The sequence below is a fragment of the Oncorhynchus tshawytscha genome, linkage group LG06 (genome assembly GCF_018296145.1).
Source record: "Oncorhynchus tshawytscha isolate Ot180627B linkage group LG06, Otsh_v2.0, whole genome shotgun sequence".
Classification (NCBI taxonomy): Eukaryota; Metazoa; Chordata; class Actinopteri; order Salmoniformes; family Salmonidae; genus Oncorhynchus; species Oncorhynchus tshawytscha.
This window is the reverse complement of record NC_056434.1, coordinates 56326888-56348980: the sequence shown is the minus strand read 5'-3', so window position 1 is coordinate 56348980 and position 22093 is coordinate 56326888. Positions and strand designations below refer to the sequence as shown.

The following is a 22093-nucleotide window of genomic DNA, read 5'->3' as shown; positions in this document are numbered from 1 at the left end:
AAGACACTGTATGTCAGTTTTATGTTGATTTCACGCAACTGGCTCTTAATTTCCTTTTTTCACATTTGTATTGCCTTTTTGCTCCAGCAGTGTTGTCCTATATTCCTACACATACAATGACTCTCTAAATGTAGACCAATCAAATGCTCCTGATTCAGGCAGGCAAACAAAGAGCGAGGATGGAGGAAGGCGAGAGGCTGGGAGAAAGGTTGTGAGTGGGAGAGAGGGTACATATATTGTCCACATCTCAGTCTGTGTGAGTGAGAGGGGGTTAGGTGCTCATTGGGTGGGTGGGTGTGAGGCTAGGGGCCAGGTCTGGGTGTAGGGGTGGGCAGGAGTCATACAGGCCCCACTGTCAGCCCCTTCAGAGGCATGTTGGTGGTGTTCTCGGTGGGCAGGACCAGGGGATCGCCATGGGCAGAGACGTGGTGGGGGGCTTTGGCCAGACTGGCGTAAGGTAGATGGCAGTCCATGTGCAGGAACGGGGGGTAGTGCTGCCGGTAGCAGATGTAGGCAAAGAGCAGGCCGATCACCCCTCCAACAAAGGCATCTGGGAAATAACAATAATATATTAATAATGTACATATGCGACTTAGCGTAGGCGAGGGTTTTTCCTTAAGCATGTTACAGTATAGTGAGTGCATAAATTTCTTGTATGTCTATGTGAGTGATATCCACAACAGTTAGTGCCACACTCCTACCAAATGAGTCACACAGGACATAAGACAAGTATTGCTAGATTGCACTTCAGATCTCAAAAATCTACCGTAGGAAATAAATGTGGGTACTTAGTTATTTATACAATGGATGAATCATTGATGATTTACTTAATTAATGATGTTTATATTGGAAATGTCAGCTAATTTAGTTTTATCAGTTGCTCTTTTGAACGTTGGGCTAAGATCGGGTGAGCTTTGGGCTGATGTCACTACTGGGCCTGGCTGAGTCTCAACATGTCCCTGGCTTGGACAGACCGTCTGTCACTTTGTCACCATAGCTGAGAACAAAAATTATTCCCTTGTCATGATCAATGTTTGAAAATAAGTGCTAAATTGTAATGTGATTTGTGATCCAATAAAAACATTTGTTCACAAACAAATACATTGTAATGTTGTAGAGAGAATGAACAAGTAATGCATTATTTAGACTGGCTGAACTAGACTCAAAAAGATTTTGGAAACAATTAGTTATCTCTCCAACTGTAGAAAATTAAGTTAACACCAACACCATAAATTGTGCTGGAAAATAGATTGTCCACATTCCAATGTCCATTGTAGCATCCCACTTAAGAAGGCATGTCCAATTAATAATTTCAACTAGTTTATGCTAGTACGGATTGGGACAGAGCCAGTAGTTTCTCCTGTTGATGGCAAAGTTTGGCTACTGTATATAGTTGAGATGGATGACTATTCTAAAAGTAGGGATACTACAAACTAATGATGTGGAGGCTCTGTCACTGAGCTGGTGATTTGAAATGCATCATAATATGTACATCTAAATGTTGATGGTGTTGATGCTTCAGTATGGGTCCCTTCTCCAATGCTGGAGCTGAACCCAGACATTTACAAAGGACCCAGGGGGCTACATCATCCCTTAATGGGGAAGAGTGCATGATGTTATCCACGCAGCGCTGTTCACAGAGCAGGGTAATAGGAGATTGGGCCCCTCAAGTTTAATGATCCAAAACACTGCTACTTCCTTCTTATTTCCTGCTTTAGAAAATGTACATAAAACATGTGTAATATTCTTCCTGGGGGTGTACAGTATATGAACCGATTTGAATAAGATTTAATGTTGCAATAACGCTGTCAGTTCCGCATTAATGTAGTGTTTTGGCAGATTGTATTATACTGTAGTATTTCTGGACTAATATGCTGCAGTATTTACTGTAGTTTTTTGCAGACTGTAGTATACTGTATTATTATTGCAGAAATTACTTTAGTATTTACTATCTTTGACATAAAATGGAGGCTTTCTCCTTGAGAAAACCTACTGGAAAAATACTAAAAGGCCACTTTAGGAAGGACTTAACAAATAGTTAATCACTTGCACTCTTTTCTATAACCTGTAGGAAAGGCAATATATAATCAATACTTGTCATGTAGGTTTCTAAATTATAGGTTTGACAAATGGGGCTATGAGGGAGGGGAATGGGCAGGGTATATGCAAATTAAATACCTTCGTATTTACTATCATACATTTTTTGGTGTTTTTGCAGACTGTTGTGTTTTTGCGGACATTAATGTAATATTTTCTATAGTATTCTACAGCATACTACAACATTTTATAGTAAGTACTACACATGATCGATAAATACTACAGTGTATAGTACAGAATTCTACGGTATACTACAGTTTACTACATAATTCTATAGTATATACTGTAGTATTCTATAGTAAACTCTAGTTTCTTTTCATATGCGATCCCTCTAAAAGTAATTATTGGTGTCTGACAGCAATGTCGCCTAACGCCTAATTTCTACTGTCACTTTATCACTGGACATCAAATCTCTCTCTCTTTCTCCCCTCTCTGGTTATTTCTCTCACTCTCTATCAGGAAATAATTACTCAATGCTGTGTGCTTTCTTTCTGTCTCTCTCTCCATCCCTCTCTTTCTGGACATTACTGTCCATTTTGGTGGGGATTGAGGAACAGATGGCAGTTAAGACACCATAGAAAATGTGTTACCTCACTGTCATCGCCAATGTTTTGAGATTCACACACTTATCACCTTCTTCCTTATAGAAACCTCTTATTACCCCTGTGTGTGTGTGTGTCTGGCAGGGTTTGTGTGTGCATGTGTTTGTGTGATTGTTTGTGTGAGTGTGTGAAAGAGAGAGAGACATGTTTCCCTTTTAGACCTGGAGACTCGGTGCCCTGTGGTCTACATCTTATCCACATGAGTTACACTGCTACACCCTGGTTCTGTTACTATCTCCTGGTTGATTACTTGATGACTGTGGTTCATATATTGACATCAGTGTTGCCTCTGTGGTGATGATACACTTGCTGTTACATAAAGTGGCTTAGTAGAGTAATCTTAACAAGACAGCACCATATTTGATAAACGACCCACATAAAAAAATACTATAGTATACTATAGTATAAATACTATCGTATTCATTGTAGAGTTTTTGCAGACTTTCTTGTAGTATTCACTGTAGTATACTGTAGTTTACTGTACTATTTACTGTAACTATAGCATAAATACTGTAGTGATCGGAAACTAATATATACTGTTGTGTTTTTGTGGACAGTACTATACTGTAGTTTTTACTGTAGTATTTTTGCAGACTGTAGTAAACTGTATTTACTGTAGTGTTTTTTAAACATCAGTGTAGTATTTACTATAGTGCTTTTGACTTATTATCTTTGACACAAAATTGGAGGATTTCTCCTTCAAGAAACCAACTAGAGCCATACCAAAATAACAAACTTACCCTAACCTGTAAGTCGGACTGGGGTCTGAACAGATAATTCAGCCCTTTTGCTCTTTTTCTATAACATATACTGCATATGGTCTATACTTGGCATGTAGGTTTCTCAGTTATGGGTGGCACAAATTACAATATAATATAGAGTTACTATAGTTTAAAAAGTGTAGTGTTTTTGCAGACTGTTGTGTTTTTGAGGACATTACTATAGCATTTACGACAGTGCTTTTTGCAGATAATACTGTAGTATTTACTATAGCGTTCTACAGTATACTACAACATTCTATAATAAGTTCTACACATGATCGATGGATACAACCATGTGAAGTATAGTATTCTATAGTATATCACAGTTTACTATAGTAAACGATATAATTTCTTCATGTGGGCATAATGATTTATAGATAGGGTTTTGGTTCCTAACTAAACCTACACAGGCTGACAGATGCAACGCAAACAGTTAGTCTGTATGTATCCTGACAGACCTGGGGCCTTGAGTGCTGGCATAGGTCTAAATTATGTAAAAGTACATTACCAGCCAACAGTTTGGATACCTACTCATTCCAGGGTTTTTCTTTATTTTTACTATTTTCTACATTTTAGAATAGTATTGAAGACATCAAAACTATGAAATAACACATATGGAATCATGTAGTAAGCAAAAAAGTGTTAAACAAATCTAAATATATTTTAGATTAAAGATTCATAAAAGTAGTGACCCTTTGACTTGATGACAGCTTTGCACACTCTTGGCATTCTCTCAACCAGCTCATGAGGTAGTCACCTGAAATGCATTTCAATTAACAGGTGTGCCTTGTTAATGCGTTTGAGCCAATCAGTTGTGTTTTGACAAGGTAGGGGTGGTAAAACAGAAGACAGGCCTATTTGGTAAAATACCAAGTCCATATTATGGAAAGAACATCTGAAATAAGTAAAGAGAAATTACGGTCCATCATAACTTCAAGACATGAAGGTCAGTCAATACGGAAAATGTCAAGAACTTTCAGAGTTTCTTCAAGTGCAGTCGCAAAAAACATCAAGCGCTTTGATGAAACTGGCTCTCATGAGGACCGCCACAGGAATGGAAGACCCAGAGTTACCTTTGCTGCAGAGGATACGTTTATTAGTTACCAACCTCAGAAATTGCAGCCCAAATAAATGATTCACAGGGTTCAAGTAACAGACACATCAACTGTTCAACATCAACTGTATATATCCGAGATGTCGCTCTTGCTGCGGGTGATTCCTTGATCCACCTCTACGCAGACGACACCATTCTGTATACATTTGGCCCTTCTTTGGACACTGTGTTAACAATCCTCCAAACGAGCTTCAATGCCATACAACACACCTTCCGAGGCCTCCAATTGCTCTTAAACGCTAGTAAAACTAAATGCATGCTCTTCAACAGATCGCTGCCCGCACACGCCCACCCGACTAGCATCACTACTCTGGACGGTTCTGAATAAGAATATGTGGACAACTACAAATACCTAGGTGTCTGGCTAGGCTGTAAACCCTCCTTCCAGACATGTATTAAGCATCTCCAATCCAAAATTAAGTCTAGAATCGGCTTTCTATGAAGCAAGGGCCAGCCAACGAGAGCATACAGCTCGCAGTGGTGGGTAGTATATGGGGCTTTGGTGACAAAACGGATGGCACTGTGATAGACTGCATTCAGTTTGTTGAGTAGAGTGTTGGAGGCTATTTTGTAAATGACATCGCCAAAGTCGAGGATCGGTAGGATGGTTAGTTTTACGAGGGTATGTTTGGCAGCATGAGTGAAGGATGCTTTGTTGCGAAATAGGAAGCCGATTCTAGATTTAATTTTGGGTTGCATTTAGTTTCACTTGCATTTAAGAGCATTTGGAGGCCACGGAAGGAAAGTTGTATGGCATTGAAGCTCATCTGAAGGTTAGTTACCACAGTGTCCAGATGACCTAGCCTCCATCATCATCTGACGTCAACCCACTTTGAAGAATCTAAAATCTGAAACACTTTTTTGGTTACTACATAATTCCATTTCTGTTATTTCAATGTAGAAAATAGTAAAAATAAAGAAAAAATGTTGAATGAGCGGGTGTGTTCAAATGTTGGACTGATACTGTATAATACCAGAAAAAACTCTGGTCCTTAGAAACCGAGTTTATGTGTATTCTAGTAATCTTATGTAAGCCTACAATTTTAAGTACATTCATGTTGATTTTAGCTTTTATATCTTCTATGTACATTGTGATGATAGGGATGCAATTCCCTGGTTTTCCAGAAATCCTATTGGAAGATTCCTGAATTAGTTGAAAACCAGGGAAATGGGGATAGTTAAAGTCACATGGTCAGAAAAAAAATCCTGGACCTAAATGGCATATCTGCTGGTTAATTTGGATGTGGTGTGACTGTGACAGACCTTGCCAGTGGTGTTTGTAGTCGCAGGTGCGGGACAGGGCAATCATCACAGCACTGTAGAGGGGCAGCAACATGGCACACAGACGCCAGCTGCACCCGCGGCCCTGGTCCGTGAAGCAATGCAGCTTCCCAGCCAGGTAGAAGGAGGTGAAGCCCAAGCCAGAGAAAGCAACTGAGGGATTGGGGGAGAGAGGGAGAGGGATATGGGGAGTGCATGCAAAAAAAGAGAGAGAACAAACAGCAAAAACATATTCATGATCAAGTACAAATCTTAGAATTAAGTATTAAAGACTACCAGAACCCACTTGATTCTCCAATTACATTGAATGAACTACCGGACAAAATACAAACCTCCAACCCAAAAAAGGCATGTAGTGTTGATGGTATCCTAAATGAAATTATGAAATATACAGACAACAAATTCCAATTGGCAAAACTTGAACTCTTTAACACCATCCTTAGCTCTGGCATCTTCCCCAATATTTTGAACCAAAGACTGACAGACCACATATCCACCCTGCACACCCTAACTGACAAACATACAAACCAAAACAAATGCAGTCTTCTCATGCTTTGTTGATTTCAAAAAAGCCTTTGACTCAATTTGGCATGAGGGTCTGCTGCACAAATTGATGGAAAGTTGTGTTGTGGGAAAAACACTATAAAATCAATTTAAACAAACAACAAGTGTGTGGTTAAAATGGACAAAAAATACCTTTCTATCCACAGGGCCGTGGGGTGAGACAGGGATGCAGCATAAGCCCCGCCCTCTTCAACATCTATATCAACGCATTGGCGAGAGCAAAAGAACAGTCTACACCACCTGGTCTCACCCTACTAGAAAGTCAAATGTCTACTATTTGCTGATGATCTGGTGCTACTGTCCTCAACCAAGGAGGGCCTGCAGCAGCACCTAGATCTGTTGCACAGATTCTGTCAGACCTGGGCGCTGACAGTAAATCTGAGCAAGACAAAAATGATCTGGTGTTCCAAAAAAGTTGCCAGAACCACAAATACAAATGTAATCTAGATACCATTGCCCTAGAGCACACAAAAAAAAATGATACATACCTCAGCCTAAACATAAGGTAACTTCCAAAAAGCTGTGAACGATGTGAGAGACAAGGCATGAAGGGCCTTCTATGCCATCAAAAGGAACATAAAATACACCAATTAGGATCTGGCGAAAAATTATTGAATCAGTTATAACCTAGCAAAAAAAGAAACGTCCCTTTTTCAGGACCCTGTCTTTCAAAGGTAATTCAGAAAAATCCAAATAACTTCACAGATGTTCATTGCAAAGGGTTTCCAATGTTGTTTCCAATGTTCAATGAACCATAAAAAATTAATGAACATGCACCTGTGGAACGGTCATTAAGACACTAACAGCTCACAGACGGTAGGCAATTAAGGTCACAGTTATGAAAACTTAGGACACTAAAGAGGCCTTTCGACTGACTCTGAAAAACACCAAAAGTAATATGCCCAGGGTCCCTGCTAATCTGCGTGAACGTGCCTTAGGCATGCTGCAAGGAGTCATGAGGACAGCAGATGTGGTCAGGGCAATAAATTGCAATGTCCGCACTGTGAGACGCCTAAGACCGTGCTACAGGGAGACAGAATGGACAGCTGATCGTCCTCACAGTGGCAGACCACGTGTAACAACACCTACACAGGATCGGCACATCCAAAAATTACACCTGCGGGACAGGTACAGGATGGCAACAACAACTGCCCGAGTTACACCAGGAACGCACAATCCCTCCATCACTGCTCAGACTGTCCGCAATAGGCTAAGAGAGACTGGAATGAGGGTTTGTAGGCCTGTTGTAAGGCAGGTCCTCACCAGACATCACGGCAACAACATCGCCTATGGGCACAAACTCACCGTCGCTGGACCAGACAGTACTGGCAAAAGGTTCTCTTCACTGACGAGTTGCGCCAGGGGTGATGGTCGGATTCGCATTTATCGTCGAAGGAATGAGCGTTACACCGAGGCCTGTACTCTGGAGCGGGATCAATTTGGAGGTGGAGGGTCCGTCATGGTCTGGGGTGGTGTGTCACAGCATCATCGGACCGAGCTTGTTGTCATTGCAGGTGTCATGACTTCCACTAAAGTCGGTCCCTCTCCTTGTTCAGGCGGCGTTTGGCAGTCGACGTCACCAGTCTTCTAGCCATCGCCAATCCACCTTTCATTTTCCATTTGTTTTGTCTTGTTTTCCCACACACCTGGTATTCAATCTCATTGAGAATGGCACGTTTCCGTCTGGTTTGCGCCGGGTTTATTTTATTACCCTGCTTTGTGGCAGCCTGTACTTTGTACCTGTGTTTGTGTACTTTGTGCTGACTCACTGGTTCGTTGGGCATTTGTTTTGTGACGCTATTGCGTTCTGTGCAAATGATTGCCTTAGTAAAGTGCTTTGTCCACTCATATTTGCTCTCCCGCGCCGGACTTCGATGCACCAGCTACATTCACCTATTGACAGCAGGGAATCTCAACGCTGTCCTTACAGGGAAGACATCATATGGTACCCTTCCTGCAGGCTCATCCTGGCATGACCCTCCAGCATGACAATGCCACCAGCCATACTGCTCATTCTGTGCATGATTTCCTGCAAGACAGGAATGTCAGTGTTCTGCCATGGCCAACGACGAGCCCGGATCTCAATCCCATTGAGCATGTCTGGGTCCTGTTGGATCGGAGGGTGAGGGCTAGGGCCATTCCCCCCAGAAATGTCCGGGAACTTGCAGGCGCCTTGGTGGAACTGTGGGGTAACATCTCACAGTAAGAACTGGCAAATATGGTGCAGTCCATGAGGAGGAGATGCAAAACAACGCCATCAGAGGAGAGGGTGCCAGAGCGGGCTTCTAGTGAAGCTTCGGATGCGCGCACACCACCCGCCGCTTCTGAGTATATTACTCGCTAATGTCCAGTTGTTAACAAAGCCGACACAATTAGGGCAAGAGTTGCTTTCCAAAGAGATATCCAGGATTGCAACATACTCTCTTTCACAGAGACATGGTTTGCTTGGGACATGCTGTTGGAGTCTGTACAGTCAATGGGATTTTCAGAGCATCGCACCAACAGGAACAAACATCTCTCTGGTAAGAAGAAGGGTGGGGGTGTATTTTTCATGATTAACGAATTGTGGTATAATTGTAACAACATACAAGAACTCAAGTCCTTTTGTTCACCTGACCTGGAATTCCTCACAATCAAATGCCGACTGTAATATCTCCCAAGAGAACTCTCCTCGGTTATCATCACAGCCGTGTATATCCCCCCGCAAGCGGATACCAAGAGGGCCATCAAGGAACTTCACTAGACTTTATGCAAACTGGAAATCATTGTAGTGTCTTTACTATCATTAAATTGAAGACTTAGTTTTATCAAAGACTCTCTGTAATTAGTATTACGCGATTAGACTGATTAATCATGTAACCGTAATTAACTAGGAAATCGGGGCACCAAGGAAAATATTCAGATTACAGAGTTATTATTTCCTAAAATAACTTTTCAGATATTTTATATCTGATCAAATAGTCTTCTAATTAATGAATTATTTACTTTACCTCACGTTAGTCTCATTCCAAACGTCGTAAATTGTTGGTTATCTGCACAAACCCAAGACTGTGGGCTCTCCTTCGCCGTGGCCGTCGTGAGTAAGACATTAGCCCCCTTTAGCCCCCCCCCATCTCTTTAAGGGTTGATCCTAGCATTCTGTACTAACAACAGCAGTCAAGCACCCAAGCTAACTAGCTAGCTACTTCCAGACACAAATGAGAGTACAGCTCATTGAACATAACTCACCCTATCAGAGCTGGTTAGGGTACTATGTTATCCAGAGTGTTGGTGACTGCAACTGTGGTGTCAGATTGTCAGTTTGTAAATTCTGGGTGTTTCGCTCTCGCAGCATTCAGAGCGCATACTGGATGCTCTGGCTGATGAGTAGGGTTGATCCGAACTTTCTGACTTCACAACGGCAGTCAAGCACCCAAGCTAACTGGCTAACATTGACTAGCTTGCTAGATACTTCCAGAAATATAATGAGAGAACACACCACTCTGACCACTGTACAGTTGGTTAGGCTGGTTTCATGTTATCCAGAGCTTTGGTGATTGCTACTGTGCTACTGGAAGCAATTGAACTATTTTGGGATAGGGGGCAGCATTTTCACTTTTAGATGAATAGCATGCCCAGAGTGAACTGCCTCCTACTCTGTCCCAGATGCTAATATATGCATATTATTATTAGTATTGGATAGAAAACACTCTGAAGTTTCTAAAACTGTTTGAATGATGTCTGTGAGTATAACAGAACTCATATGGCAGGCGAAAACCTGCCAAAATCCAACCAGGAAGTGGGAAATCTGAGGTTTGTTGTTTTTCAAAGCTTGGCCTACCGGACACAGTGTCTATGGAGTCAAGTTGCACTTCCTACGACTTCCACTAGATGTCAACCGTGTTTAGAAACTTGAATGAGGATTCTACTATAAAGTAGGGGCTCATGAGACCTGTTAGAGTCAGTGGTCTGGCAGAGTGTCTCAGGCTCGTGACGCGCGCTCCCGACAGATTTACCTCTCGTTTCAGTGCTTTTCTTCAGACAAAGGAATTCTCCGGATGGAAGCTTATTGATGTTTTATGTAAAAACATCCTAAAGATTGATTCAATACATCGTTTGGCTTGTTTCTACGACCTGTAACGGAACTTTTCGAGTTTTTGTCTGGACGAAGTGCTCAAGCCTCATGAAGATGGATTACTAGACTGAACACGGTACAAACAAGTGGCTATTTGGACATAAATGATGGACTTTATGGAACAAATCAGTCATCTGGGATTCCTGGGAGTGCCTTCTGATGAAGATCATCAAAGGTAAATTAACATTTCTGGTGTTATTTCTAACTTCTGTTGACTCCAAAATGGCGGATATTTCTATGGCTGTATTGGGCTCTGAGCGCCGTTCTCAGATTATGCTTTTTCCGTAAAGTTTTTTTTGAAATCTGACACAGCGGTTGCATTAAGGAGAATTCTATCTTTAATTCTGTGAATAACACTTCTATCTTTTATCGATGTTTTTTATGAGTATTTCTGAAAAATCACCGGATGTTTTGGAATCAAAATATTACTGCACGTAACGTGCCAAGGTAAACAGAGATTTTTGGATATAAATATGCACATTATCGAACAAAACATACATGTATTGTGTAACATGATGTCCTATGAGTGTCATCTGATGAAGATCATCAAAGGTTAGTGATTAATTTGATCTATATTTCTGCTTTTTGTGACTCCTATCTTTGGCTGGAAAAATGGCTGTGTGTTTTTTTGACTTGGCGGTGATTTAACATAATCATATGTTGTGCTTTCGCTGTAAAGCTTTTTTGAAATTGGACACGATGGGTAGATTAACAAGAAGTTTATCTTTAATTTGCTGTATTGGACTTGTTAATGTGTGAAAGTTACATATTTAAAAAATAATATTTTTGAATTTCGCGCACTGCCTATTCAGCGGATTGTTGTCGAGGGGTTCCGCTAGCCTGCCTTAAGTACTAGACCTCAGCTTAATCTGGTAATGAATGGTATGGCTGAACAAGTTGAGGAGATTACTTGGCGTTACCTTAGATTGTAAGACCTGTCATGGCAAAGATGGGGAGAGGTCTAGCCGTAATAAAGAGATACTGTGTTTTTTGACACCACACTCCAAAAAGCAAGTTTTGCAGTCTCTAGATTTGTCTAATCTTGATTATTGTCCAGTCGTGTAGTCCAGTGCTGCAAGGAAAGACCTAGTTAAACTGCAGCTGGCCCAGAACAGAGTGGCACGTTTTGCTCTTTGAAATCAGAGGACTAATATTAATACTATGTGGGCCAGTCTCTCTTGGCTAAGAGTTGAGGAGAGTGACTGTTGCACTTCTTTTTACAAGAAACATTATGTTGAAAATCCCAAATTGTTTGCATAGTCAATTTACACACAGCTCTGACACACACACTTATCCCACCAGACATGCCACCAGGGGTCTGGTCATAGTCCCCAAATCCAGGACAAATTCAAGAAAACGTACAGTATTATATAGAGCCCTTTATTACATGTAACATCCTTCTCATATTGGTAAAAAAAACAGCAAACTTAGTTTAAAGAAACAGATATAGCAACACCTCGCGGAAGAACGTCTCTCCCCTATTTGACCTAGAAAGTTTGTGTATATGCATTGATATGTATGGTACGTGTTGTTACGGTTTTCTTCAGCTCTGGCTGCTCCATGCAGACTGACAGCTCTGGCTGCTCCATGCAGACTGGCAGCTCTGGCTGCTCCATGCAGACTGGCAGCTCTGGCTATTCTATGCAGACTGGCATCTCTGGCTGCTCTATGCAGACTGGCAGCTCTGGCTGCTCCATGCAGACTGGCAGGTCTGGCTGCTCTATGCAGACTGGCAGCTCTGGCTGCTCCATGCAGACTGGCAGCTCTTGCTGCTCCATGCAGACTGGCAGCTCTGGCTGCTCCATGCAGACTGGCAGCTCTGGCTGCTCCATGCAGACTGGCAGCTCTGGCTTCTCCATGCAGATTAGCAGCTCTGGCTGCTCCATGCAGACTGGCAGCTCTGGCTGCTCCATGCAGACTGGATGATCTGGCTGCTCCATGCAGACTGGCAGCTCTGGCTTCTCCATGCAGATTAGCAGCTCTGGCTGCGCTGAACAGGCAGGAGAATCCGGCAGCGCTGGAGAGAAGGAAGGCTCTGGCAGCGCTAAACAGGCGGGAGACTCCGGCAGCGCTGGAGAGGAGGAAGGCTCTGATAGCGCTAGACAGGCGGGAGACTCCGGCAGCACTGGAGAGGAGGAAGGCTCTGGCAGCGCTAAACAGGCGGGAGACTCCGGCAGCGCTGGAGAGGAGAAAGGCTCTGGCAGCGCTGAACAGGCGAGGCGCACTGAAGGCCTGGTGCGTGGTGCTGGCACTGGTGGTACTGGGCCGAGGACACGCACAGGAAGCCTGGTGCGAGGAGCTGCCACCGGAGGACTGGTGTGTGGAGGTGGCACTGGATAGACCGGACCGTGCAGGCGCACTGGAGCTCTTGAGCACCGAGCCGGCCCAACCTTATCTGGCTCGATGCCCACTCTAGCCCGGCCAATACGAAGAGCTGGTATGTACCGCACCGGGCTATGCACCCGCACTGGAGACACCGTGCGCTCCATAGCATAACACGGTGCCTGCCCGGTCTCTTTAGCCCCCCGGTAAGCACAGGAAGTTAGCGCAGGTCTCCTACCTGGTGTAGCCATACTCCCTGTGAGCCTCCCCCCAATACATTTTTGGGGCTGACTCTCGGGCTTCCATCCGCGTCGCCGTGCTGCCTCTTCATACCAGCGCCTCTCAGCGCCTCCAGCTCTTCTTTGGGGCGGCGATATTCTCCAGGCTGTGCCCAGGGTCCTTTTCCGTCCAATATCTCCTCCCAAGTCCAGAAGTCCTGTGATCGCTGCTCCTCACCATAAACAGGGGGAGTTGGCTCAGGTCTGAACCCTGACTCTGCCACACTCTCCCTGAGCCCCCCCCCCCAATACATTTTTGGGGCTGACTCTCGGGCTTCCTTGCCAACCGTGTTCCCTCGTATCGCCGGCTCCTATCTCCGGCTGCCTCTGCTCTCCTAAGTGACTCCACCTGTTCCCATGGGAGGCGATCTCTTCCAGCCAGTATCTCCTCCCAAGTGTAACAACCCTTGCCATCCAAAACGTCTTCCCATGTCCATTCCTCTTTTCGCTGCTCCTGCTTGCGCTGCCTGTCACCACGCCGCTTGGTCCTGTGGTGGGTGTTTCTGTTACGGTTTTCTTCCGTCGAAGGAGAGTCGGACCAAAATGCAGCGTGGTTGATAATATACATCTTTAATGAAGATGAATACGAACAATACAAAAACAAGAAACGGAACGTGAAAACCTATACAGCCTATCTGGTGACAATAAACACAGAGACAGGAACAATCACCCACGCAACACTCAAAGAATATGGCTGCCTAAATATGGTTCCCAATCAGAGACAACGAGAATCACCTGCCTCTGATTGAGAACCGCCTCAGGCAACCATAGACTTTGCTAGAACACCCCACTAAGCCACAATCCCAAAACCTACGAAAAACCCCAATACACAAACACACCACAAAATAAACCCATGTCACACCCTGGCCTGACCAAATAAATAAAGAAAACACAAAATACTAAGACCAGGGCGTGACACGTGTGCCTTTTTAAAAATGTATGTAGTTCTTTCCTTGAGCTGTTCTTGTCTATTGATATTCTGTATTATATCGTTCTGTATTATATCATTCTGTATTACATTTTATGTTTTGTGCGGACCCCAGGAAGAGTATCTGCTGCTTTTGCAACAGCTAATGGGTATCCTAATAAAATACAAAATACCAAATCTTCAGGTAGCTAATGAACCATGTTCAATGTTAGCTAGCTATAACTAGTCAAGCAAATGGCTCTGAGATACAAATAATAAGATCATACAGGTAACATTAGCTAGTGAGCCAGCCAGCTAACGTTAGCAAGCTAACAGTACATGTTAACTTGAAATGAAACCACAAAATTAGAAATGTGTAGTATCTGAAAATGTAGCTAGCTGGACTATCTTAGCCGTATTTATCATGGACGGACGCCTCTCCTGTCGGATGGTTGCCCTTAGTTCGAATAGGTAATCTGTGCTTTCTCCATCTCCTTAGCTATCGTACTCGAATTCCACTAATTTCAAAACTCTGTCCTCCAGAATGTGGAGAGCACACACTTAATGTTAGCTAGCAAGCCAGCCAGCTAACGTTAGCTAGCTAACAGTACACTTTAACTTGACATTAGGCTTATGCAGTTTTGCTATGCGATACATAAAAAAAGCTGTGTTAGACAGGATTACGTAGACATACTGATTAGCTCAAATGGACAGCTGCATGCTTTATGGTAGACCAATCCAAACTCATCTCTTGGCATGTCCAGCCCACTCATTATCTCAGCCCAGCGGGATGGTTCCTTGTCTTTTTCTGTGGGTAAGCCAACTAGGCTTGTAATTTAACAATTGTATTTGTATTTACAGAATGCATACAGGTTTGTTATTAAGGCACATGAAAATTCAAGTTCGAGAAGGCATGTAGATTGATTTTTTAAAAGTTTATGTTCAAACGGCTCTTCTGTGAAGTAGTGACCCGCGACATACACCTAGTTTCCTGAAACGGGTCACATACAGTGGTTTGTCCTTGAAAAGTTGCACCATACTGCGGCGCAGCTTGCATGGTGCATTGAAAAATGAGCCAGAACGATAACATTGTGTCAAGTGATCACATGAGTATTGCTCGCGCAACAGAATTTGGATAGGTATTGCTTTTCCCTCTCCTACTGTAAAAGACATTTGCGGTCGATATATTATCGATTATATATTTTAAAAAGAACCTGAGGATTGATTATTCTTCGATAGCACATTATGTAAGTGGGAACCACTGGTACCATTAATGCTAGTTAGTGCTAGTTTGACCACCAGAGGCCATCTTTAAAAAGCATTTGATAGCCTTCCATAATGGCTGAACTAGAGAATGCTGTCAAGAGGGAGACCGGGGTTAATTTCCCCGACAGGGAGGAAGGAGAGGGCTGTCCTTGTAAATAAGAATTTGTTCTTAACAGATTCCATGTGTGTTATTTCATAGTTGTTATGTCTTCACTATTATTCTACAATGTAGACAATTTGTAAAAAATAAGGAAAAAAACCTGGAATGAGAAGGTGTGTCCAAACTTTTTACTGGTACTTGCTTAATTAATTTGATTAATGTTATGATGTTTCTATTCCAAGAAAACGGAAAAACCCTCTGGGTTTCCATTAGGATGGAACAGAAAATATGGCGCTGTACAACGTGGTGGTCGGAAATACTGTACTGTGCTATTTAGCTGAAGAATCCCGTGTCGTGCGGGCATGGGGCAGACCGGGGTTCAATTCCCCAACAGAGAGGAAGGAGTAGGCTGTCCTTGTAAATAAGAATTGGTTCTTAACTTCTTGACGCTACCCATCCCTTAACTTTTATGGCTGCAGGGGCAGTGTTGAGTAGCTTGAATGAAAAGGTGCCCATTGTAAACGGCCAGCTCCTCAGTCTCAGTTGTTTATTAATATTAGTATTGGATATAAAACACTCTAAAGTTTCCAAAACTGTCAAAATATTGTCAGTGAGTATAACAGAACTGATATTGCAGGCGAAACCCTGAGGAAAATCAAAACAGGAAGTGGCTTCTATTTTGAAAACACCATGTTCCATAGCCTCCCTTTGCTGGATTTAAAGGGATATCAACCAGATTCCTTTTCCTATCGCTTCCTCAAGGTGTCAACAGTCTACAGACATAGTTTCAGGCTTTTATTTTGAAAAATGAGCCAGAACGATAGCATCGCGTCAAGTGGTCACATGAGTTTTGTTCGCGCAACAGAATTTGGATAGGTATTGCTTTTCCCTCTCCTATTGTGAAAGACATTTGCGGTTGATATATAATCAATTATATATTTTAAAAACAACCTGAGGATTGATTATAATGCGTTTGACATGTTTCTATGGACATTATGGAAAATATTAGGAATTTTTGTCTGCGTTGTCGTGACCACTCTTTCCTGTGGATTTCTGAACATAAGGCGACAAGCAAACGGAGGTATTTTGGATATACAAAAAAAATCTAATCAAATCAAATCAAAAGCCTGAGAATGTGGCGCTATGTTATTCAGCCGTTGCTGATGACAATTCTCCACCTTAACTTGTTATGGCTGCAATCCCGATATCGGGATAAGTATCACCAAAAATCAATGTAATATAGCCTACACCATCACAATAAATCTATGATTTATTTTAGACAGGTCTAAAGAAATATGAAATGAAGAAAATGTACTGTAGTATATTTCAGAAGAACAGAATAGCATACTCTGTGTTGTCCTTATGTTAGGCCCTGATCTGTGTGAGAACAGAAATGACAAGATTATGTTATAATACTGTTATTGCATCAAATGGTTGTTTTATGCAACATATATTTTTTTAGAACATTCTCATCTGTGTGTGTGGACTCTGGGAAATGTTACACTGACAGTAGATTTACGATGGATTGGTGATAAGACAACATTCCATTCCATGATTGGTGTCTGTGTGTCTGTCTGTTGGTAACAGGGAGAGCCAATCTCCAGTTTCTTTAAAGAAAGGATTTCATATTCGAGGTTGCATTAATATTTTTGTATAAGCAAGCAGTAAATGAACAAGAGACAGATATTTGGCGCCATGTAAATCTTGATGTCTGTTGCATGAGGGCAAAATGTACCTTGTATAAATGTTCTTATCTGTGATTTGTCATGAAGGAGGATGTTGCTTAGACCTGCTGGTTGGGCTCTCAAAGAATCATCTATGAGGTCTTGTTGGCAAGCTCCATTACTGCAGTAATTAAATAATAAAGTTGACTTGTTTTGAAGAAACCTAAAAGTTTCTCCTTTGATTAGAATAATTCCACAACATCTGGCTATACCATATGGCTGTAGGCTACACTAGTTCTTTTAGCAGACAAGATTTGCTTAGATTTCCTTAGCATTATTTTATAGTATGAAGAATACATTTGAACATGGCTAAATAAATTACAAAGGATTTTTTCTACAAACGATTCGAGGGAGTGAGCATATTTGGCTATTCTGTGTTGAGCGGTTAACAGAGAAATAGGTACACATAAACTCAGCAAAAAACAGAAATGGCCCTTTTTCAGGACCCTGTCTATCAAAGATAAATCGTAAAAATCCAAATAACTTCACAGATCTTCATTGTAAAGGGTCTAAACACTTTTTCCCATGCTTGTTCAATGAACCATAAACATGCACCTGTAGAACGGTCATTAAAACACTAACAGCTTACAGACGGTAGGCAATTAAGGTCACAATTATGAAAACTTAGGACACTAAAGAGGCCTTTCTACTGACTCTGAAAAACACCAAAAGAAAGATGCCCAGGGCCCTGCTAATCTGCATGAACATGCCTTAGGTATGCTGCAAGGAGGCATGATGACTGCAGATGTGGTCCTTACTGTGTGATGCCTAAGACAGCGCTACAGGGAGACAGGACAGACACCTGCACAGCATCGGCACATCCGCACATCACACCTGCGGGACAGCTACAGGATGGCAACAACTGCCCCAGTTACACCAGGAACGCACAATCCCTCCATCAGTGCTTAGGCTGTCTGAAATAGGATTGAGAAAGGCTGGACTGAGGGCTTGTAGGCCTATTGTAAGGCAGGTCCTCACCAGACATCACCGGCAACAACATCGCCTAATGGCACAAACCCACCGTCGCTGGAGCGGGATCGATTTGGAGATGGAGGGTCCGTCATGGTCTGGGGCGGGGTGTCACAGTATCATCAGACTGAGTTTGTTGTCATTGCAGGCAATCTCAATGCTGTGCGTTACAGGGAAGACATCCTCGTCCCTCATGTGATACCCTTCCTGCAGGCTCATCCTGACATGACCCCCCAGCATGACAATGCCCCCATCCATACTGCTCGTTCTTTGTGTGATTTCCTGCAAGACAGGAATGTCAGTGTTCTGCCATGGCCAGCGAAGAGCCCGGATCTCAATCCCATTGAGCACGTCTGGGACCTGTTGGATTGGAGGGTGAGGGCTAGGGCTATTCCCCCCCAGAAATGTCTGGGAACTTGCAGGTGCCTTGGTGGAAGAGTGGGGTAACATCTCACAGCAAGAACTGGCAAATCTGGTGCAGTCCACGAGGAAGAGATGCACTGCAGTACTTAATGCACCTGGAGGCCACACCAGATACTGACTGTTACTTTTGATTCCCCCTTTGTTCAGGGACACATTATCCCATTTCTGTTATTCACATGTCTGTGGAACTTATTCAGTTTATGTCTCAGTTGTTGAATCTTGTTATGTTCATCCAAATATTTACACATGGTAAGTTTGCTGAAAATAAATGCAGTTGACAGTGAGATGACATTTCTTTTTATGCTGTGTTTATATGCTTAATTTTGTTGTGAAACAAATGTTGATTTTTAATACATTCTAATTATGATTTGAAAAAAGTTGCATGAAAGACACGAGCTCTGCTTAGTTTTTTTGTGCAGGTTGTACATACTTCCTCAGTCTCGCATTCAAGCACTTGGTAATGCCTCAAATTTCTCAGATGCATCCCCTTTGTGTGGCCATAACAACCCCCCACCCCGCCCACCCCCCCACCCCCGCCCACCATGCCGTTCTCGGCCAGTGGCTGTTATGACCTGAGGCTGAATATATAACTTCTCCCCATTGCCTGCCTAAACACCTCTCACTCACATGGCTCTCAGTCTCATGATCGGGTTTTTCTCACAGGCTACAAGTGATGACAGACACAATGGGTACGCAACTGCTGTGTTTTTATCCAATTCTGAGGTGCATATTGAACATATTGGAAGAACTGTATACATTTACTTTTCGTCAGCCAACAAGCTCAGTAGGCCTAACGAACAGAAACAGCACGAGCCTTTGTCAATCTATTATCCCCATAGTACAAAAGTTGACCTATTCTATTCCGTATGAGTAATAAATATTCCAAACATAATCTGGGACAGTTGTGGGATGCGATAGATACCAAATTAATACAAACACGCGCTGAAAAAAAATGTTTTAAACAATTAGACTGATGCAACAGATGAGAACATTTAGCTTAAAATGTTGATAAACTATAAGACTATTTCTTTACATTATAAGCGCAGCAATGCGCACCCGGCAGTAGGCTATAAGCGAGAATGTTCCATAAGCAGGAAAACACCATTCTCAAAAGCGACCACAAATGTGATTATGCATGTAATGTGTTTATTATAAAGGTGCATTTTTATGGTGAAAATTATCTTCCCCAAACTTGAAACATACGCGCTGCATATGTTTGCCAGTCAGGCTCTACACCCATTGTAAAACAGATTAATATGCTTCATTTTAAGATGTTATTTGGCCACTTTAGTCGTGATACAACGTTTATCAAAACATATATGCCCATGGGCTAGGATTCATGAGGTGTGAAACTAGATTTGAAAAAGTCGCAAAGAAAAAACATGCACAGTTTGCCTTAAACTGGGATTCATTCACAAGAGATAATATATAATTCACAAGTGATATTCTCACCCATTACACTATTTTTGATCTTGTCTTTACATATACTAAACAATACACAATACATGTGTGAAATGTATTTTGATTTAGAATGGACCATTATCATGCACCTGTATCGAAACAGGGGAACCGTAAAGAAAATACATGTAAAAATACTTTAACCGTGTTTAATTTTCATACCAGCCAGGTAGGCTATACTCCTGTTTTAAAGGGAAGCAATATGCTTAATATTAGGAAGGTTGAGAAATAAATATAGTAGGCAAAGCCTATAGAAAGCTGATGGGATCCTCCTCTTTTTAATAGAGGCCATCATTCTGATCGTGGACTTCAGGAAACAGCAGAATGAGCACCCCCTATCCACATCAACGGGATAGTAGTGGAGAAGGTGGGAAGTTTTATGTAACTCGACGTACACATCACGGACAAACTGAAATGGTCCACCCACACAGACAGCATGGTGAAGAAGGCACAAAAGCACCTCTTCAACCTCAGCAGGCTGAAGAAATTTGGCTTGTCACCAAAAACACTCACAAAACACTTTTACAGATGCACAATCGAGAGAATCCTGTCAGACTGTATCACCGCCTGGTACGGCAACTGCTCCGCCCACAACTGTAAGGCTCTCGAGAGGGTAGTGAGGTCTGCACAACACATCCCCGGGGGCAAACTACCTGCCCTCCAGGACACCTACACCACCCGATGTCACATTAAGGCCAAAAAGATTATCAAGGACAACAACCACCCGAGCCACTGCCTGTTCACCCCGTTATCATCCAGAAGGCGAGGTCAGTACAGGTGCATCAAAGCTGGGACCGAGAGACTGAAAAACAGCTTCTATCTCAAGGCCATCAGACTGTTAAACAGCCATCACTAAAATTGAGTGGCTGCTGCCAACATGCTGACTCAACTTAATAATTAAAAATTGGATGTAATAAATGTATCACTTGTCACTTTAAACAATGCCACTTTATATAATGTTTAAATACCCTACATTACTCATCTCATATGTATATACTGTACTCTATACCATCTACTGCATGTTGCCTATGCCGTTCGACCATCGCTCTTCCATGTATTTATATGTACATATTCTTATTCATTCCTTTACACTTGTGTGTGTATAAGGTAGTTGTTGGTAGTTGTTGTTTTTAGATTACTTGTTAGATATTACTGCATGGTCAGAACTAGAAGCACAAGCATTTCGCTACACTCGCATAAACATCTGCTAACCATGTGTATGTGACCAATAAAATTTGATTTGATTTGATTCTGTTTTCGCATGGAATTGCATAGCCTATAGAAATGTTGTGCAACATGAGCTCATGGGCTCTCGTGAAGTGTTTGATTTGATTTTTGAGTGATTAGAAAGACAATAGAGCATGGAGTACCAGGCAGTTAGCAAGTTTGGTAGGCTATTAATGACCATCAGCAGCATCAGAGCTTGGGGAAGCCTAATTACCATGACTAAACAGTCACATGGAGTTTCACTTCCATCACGACTTGTGACCGCCGGTGTGGCGGAAATACGGTCACCGTAACAGCCCTATGTCATAACAGGTGTAACTCTATGGGTCAGGACAGTGTTATCCCAGACCTGCTGTTTTGGACTCTCTCTCTACCTCACATGCTGTCTCTATCTCTGAATGATCAGTTATGAAAGACAACTGACATTTACTCCTGAGGTGTTGAGCTGTTGCACCCTCTACAACCACTGTGATTATTATTATCTGATTATTATTATCTTAGCTGGTCATCTATGAACGTTTGAACATTTTGGTCATGTTCTGTTATAATCTCCACCCAGCACAGCCGGAAGAGGACTGGCCACCCCTCAGAGAGCCTGGTTCCACTCTAGTGTTCTTCCTAGGTTCTGGCCTTACTAGGGAGTTTTTCCTAGCCACCATGCTTCTACATCTGCATTGCTGCGGTTTGGGGTTTTAGGCTGGGTTTCTGTACAGCACTTTGTGACATCGGCTGATGTAAAAATGGTTGAATGCTGAGCTGTAGTCAATGAATAGCATTCTTACATAGTTTTGTCAACATCACATACTTTTGTCCAGGCGGCTGAGGGCAGTGTGGAGTGCAATGGAGATTGCATCATCTGTGGATCTGTTGGGGCGGTATGCAAATT

At 42.5% G+C, this 22093-nt stretch overlaps 1 protein-coding gene across 1 annotated transcript in view; it reads right to left on the bottom strand.

Annotated features, from left to right (window-relative positions):
• Positions 1-335: 335 nt before the first annotated feature.
• The window catches only part of LOC112253506 (phospholipid phosphatase 4-like), a 128417-nt gene continuing 106659 nt past the window's right edge, over positions 336-22093 (bottom strand). Inside the window, exons 7-8 of the mRNA XM_024425458.1 lie at positions 5838-6008; positions 336-550 (exon numbers count right to left, since the gene is read on the bottom strand). Coding sequence (XP_024281226.1) covers positions 339-550; positions 5838-6008 — 383 coding nt within the window. The 3' untranslated portion in view covers positions 336-338. The remainder of the gene's footprint in view (positions 551-5837; positions 6009-22093) is intronic.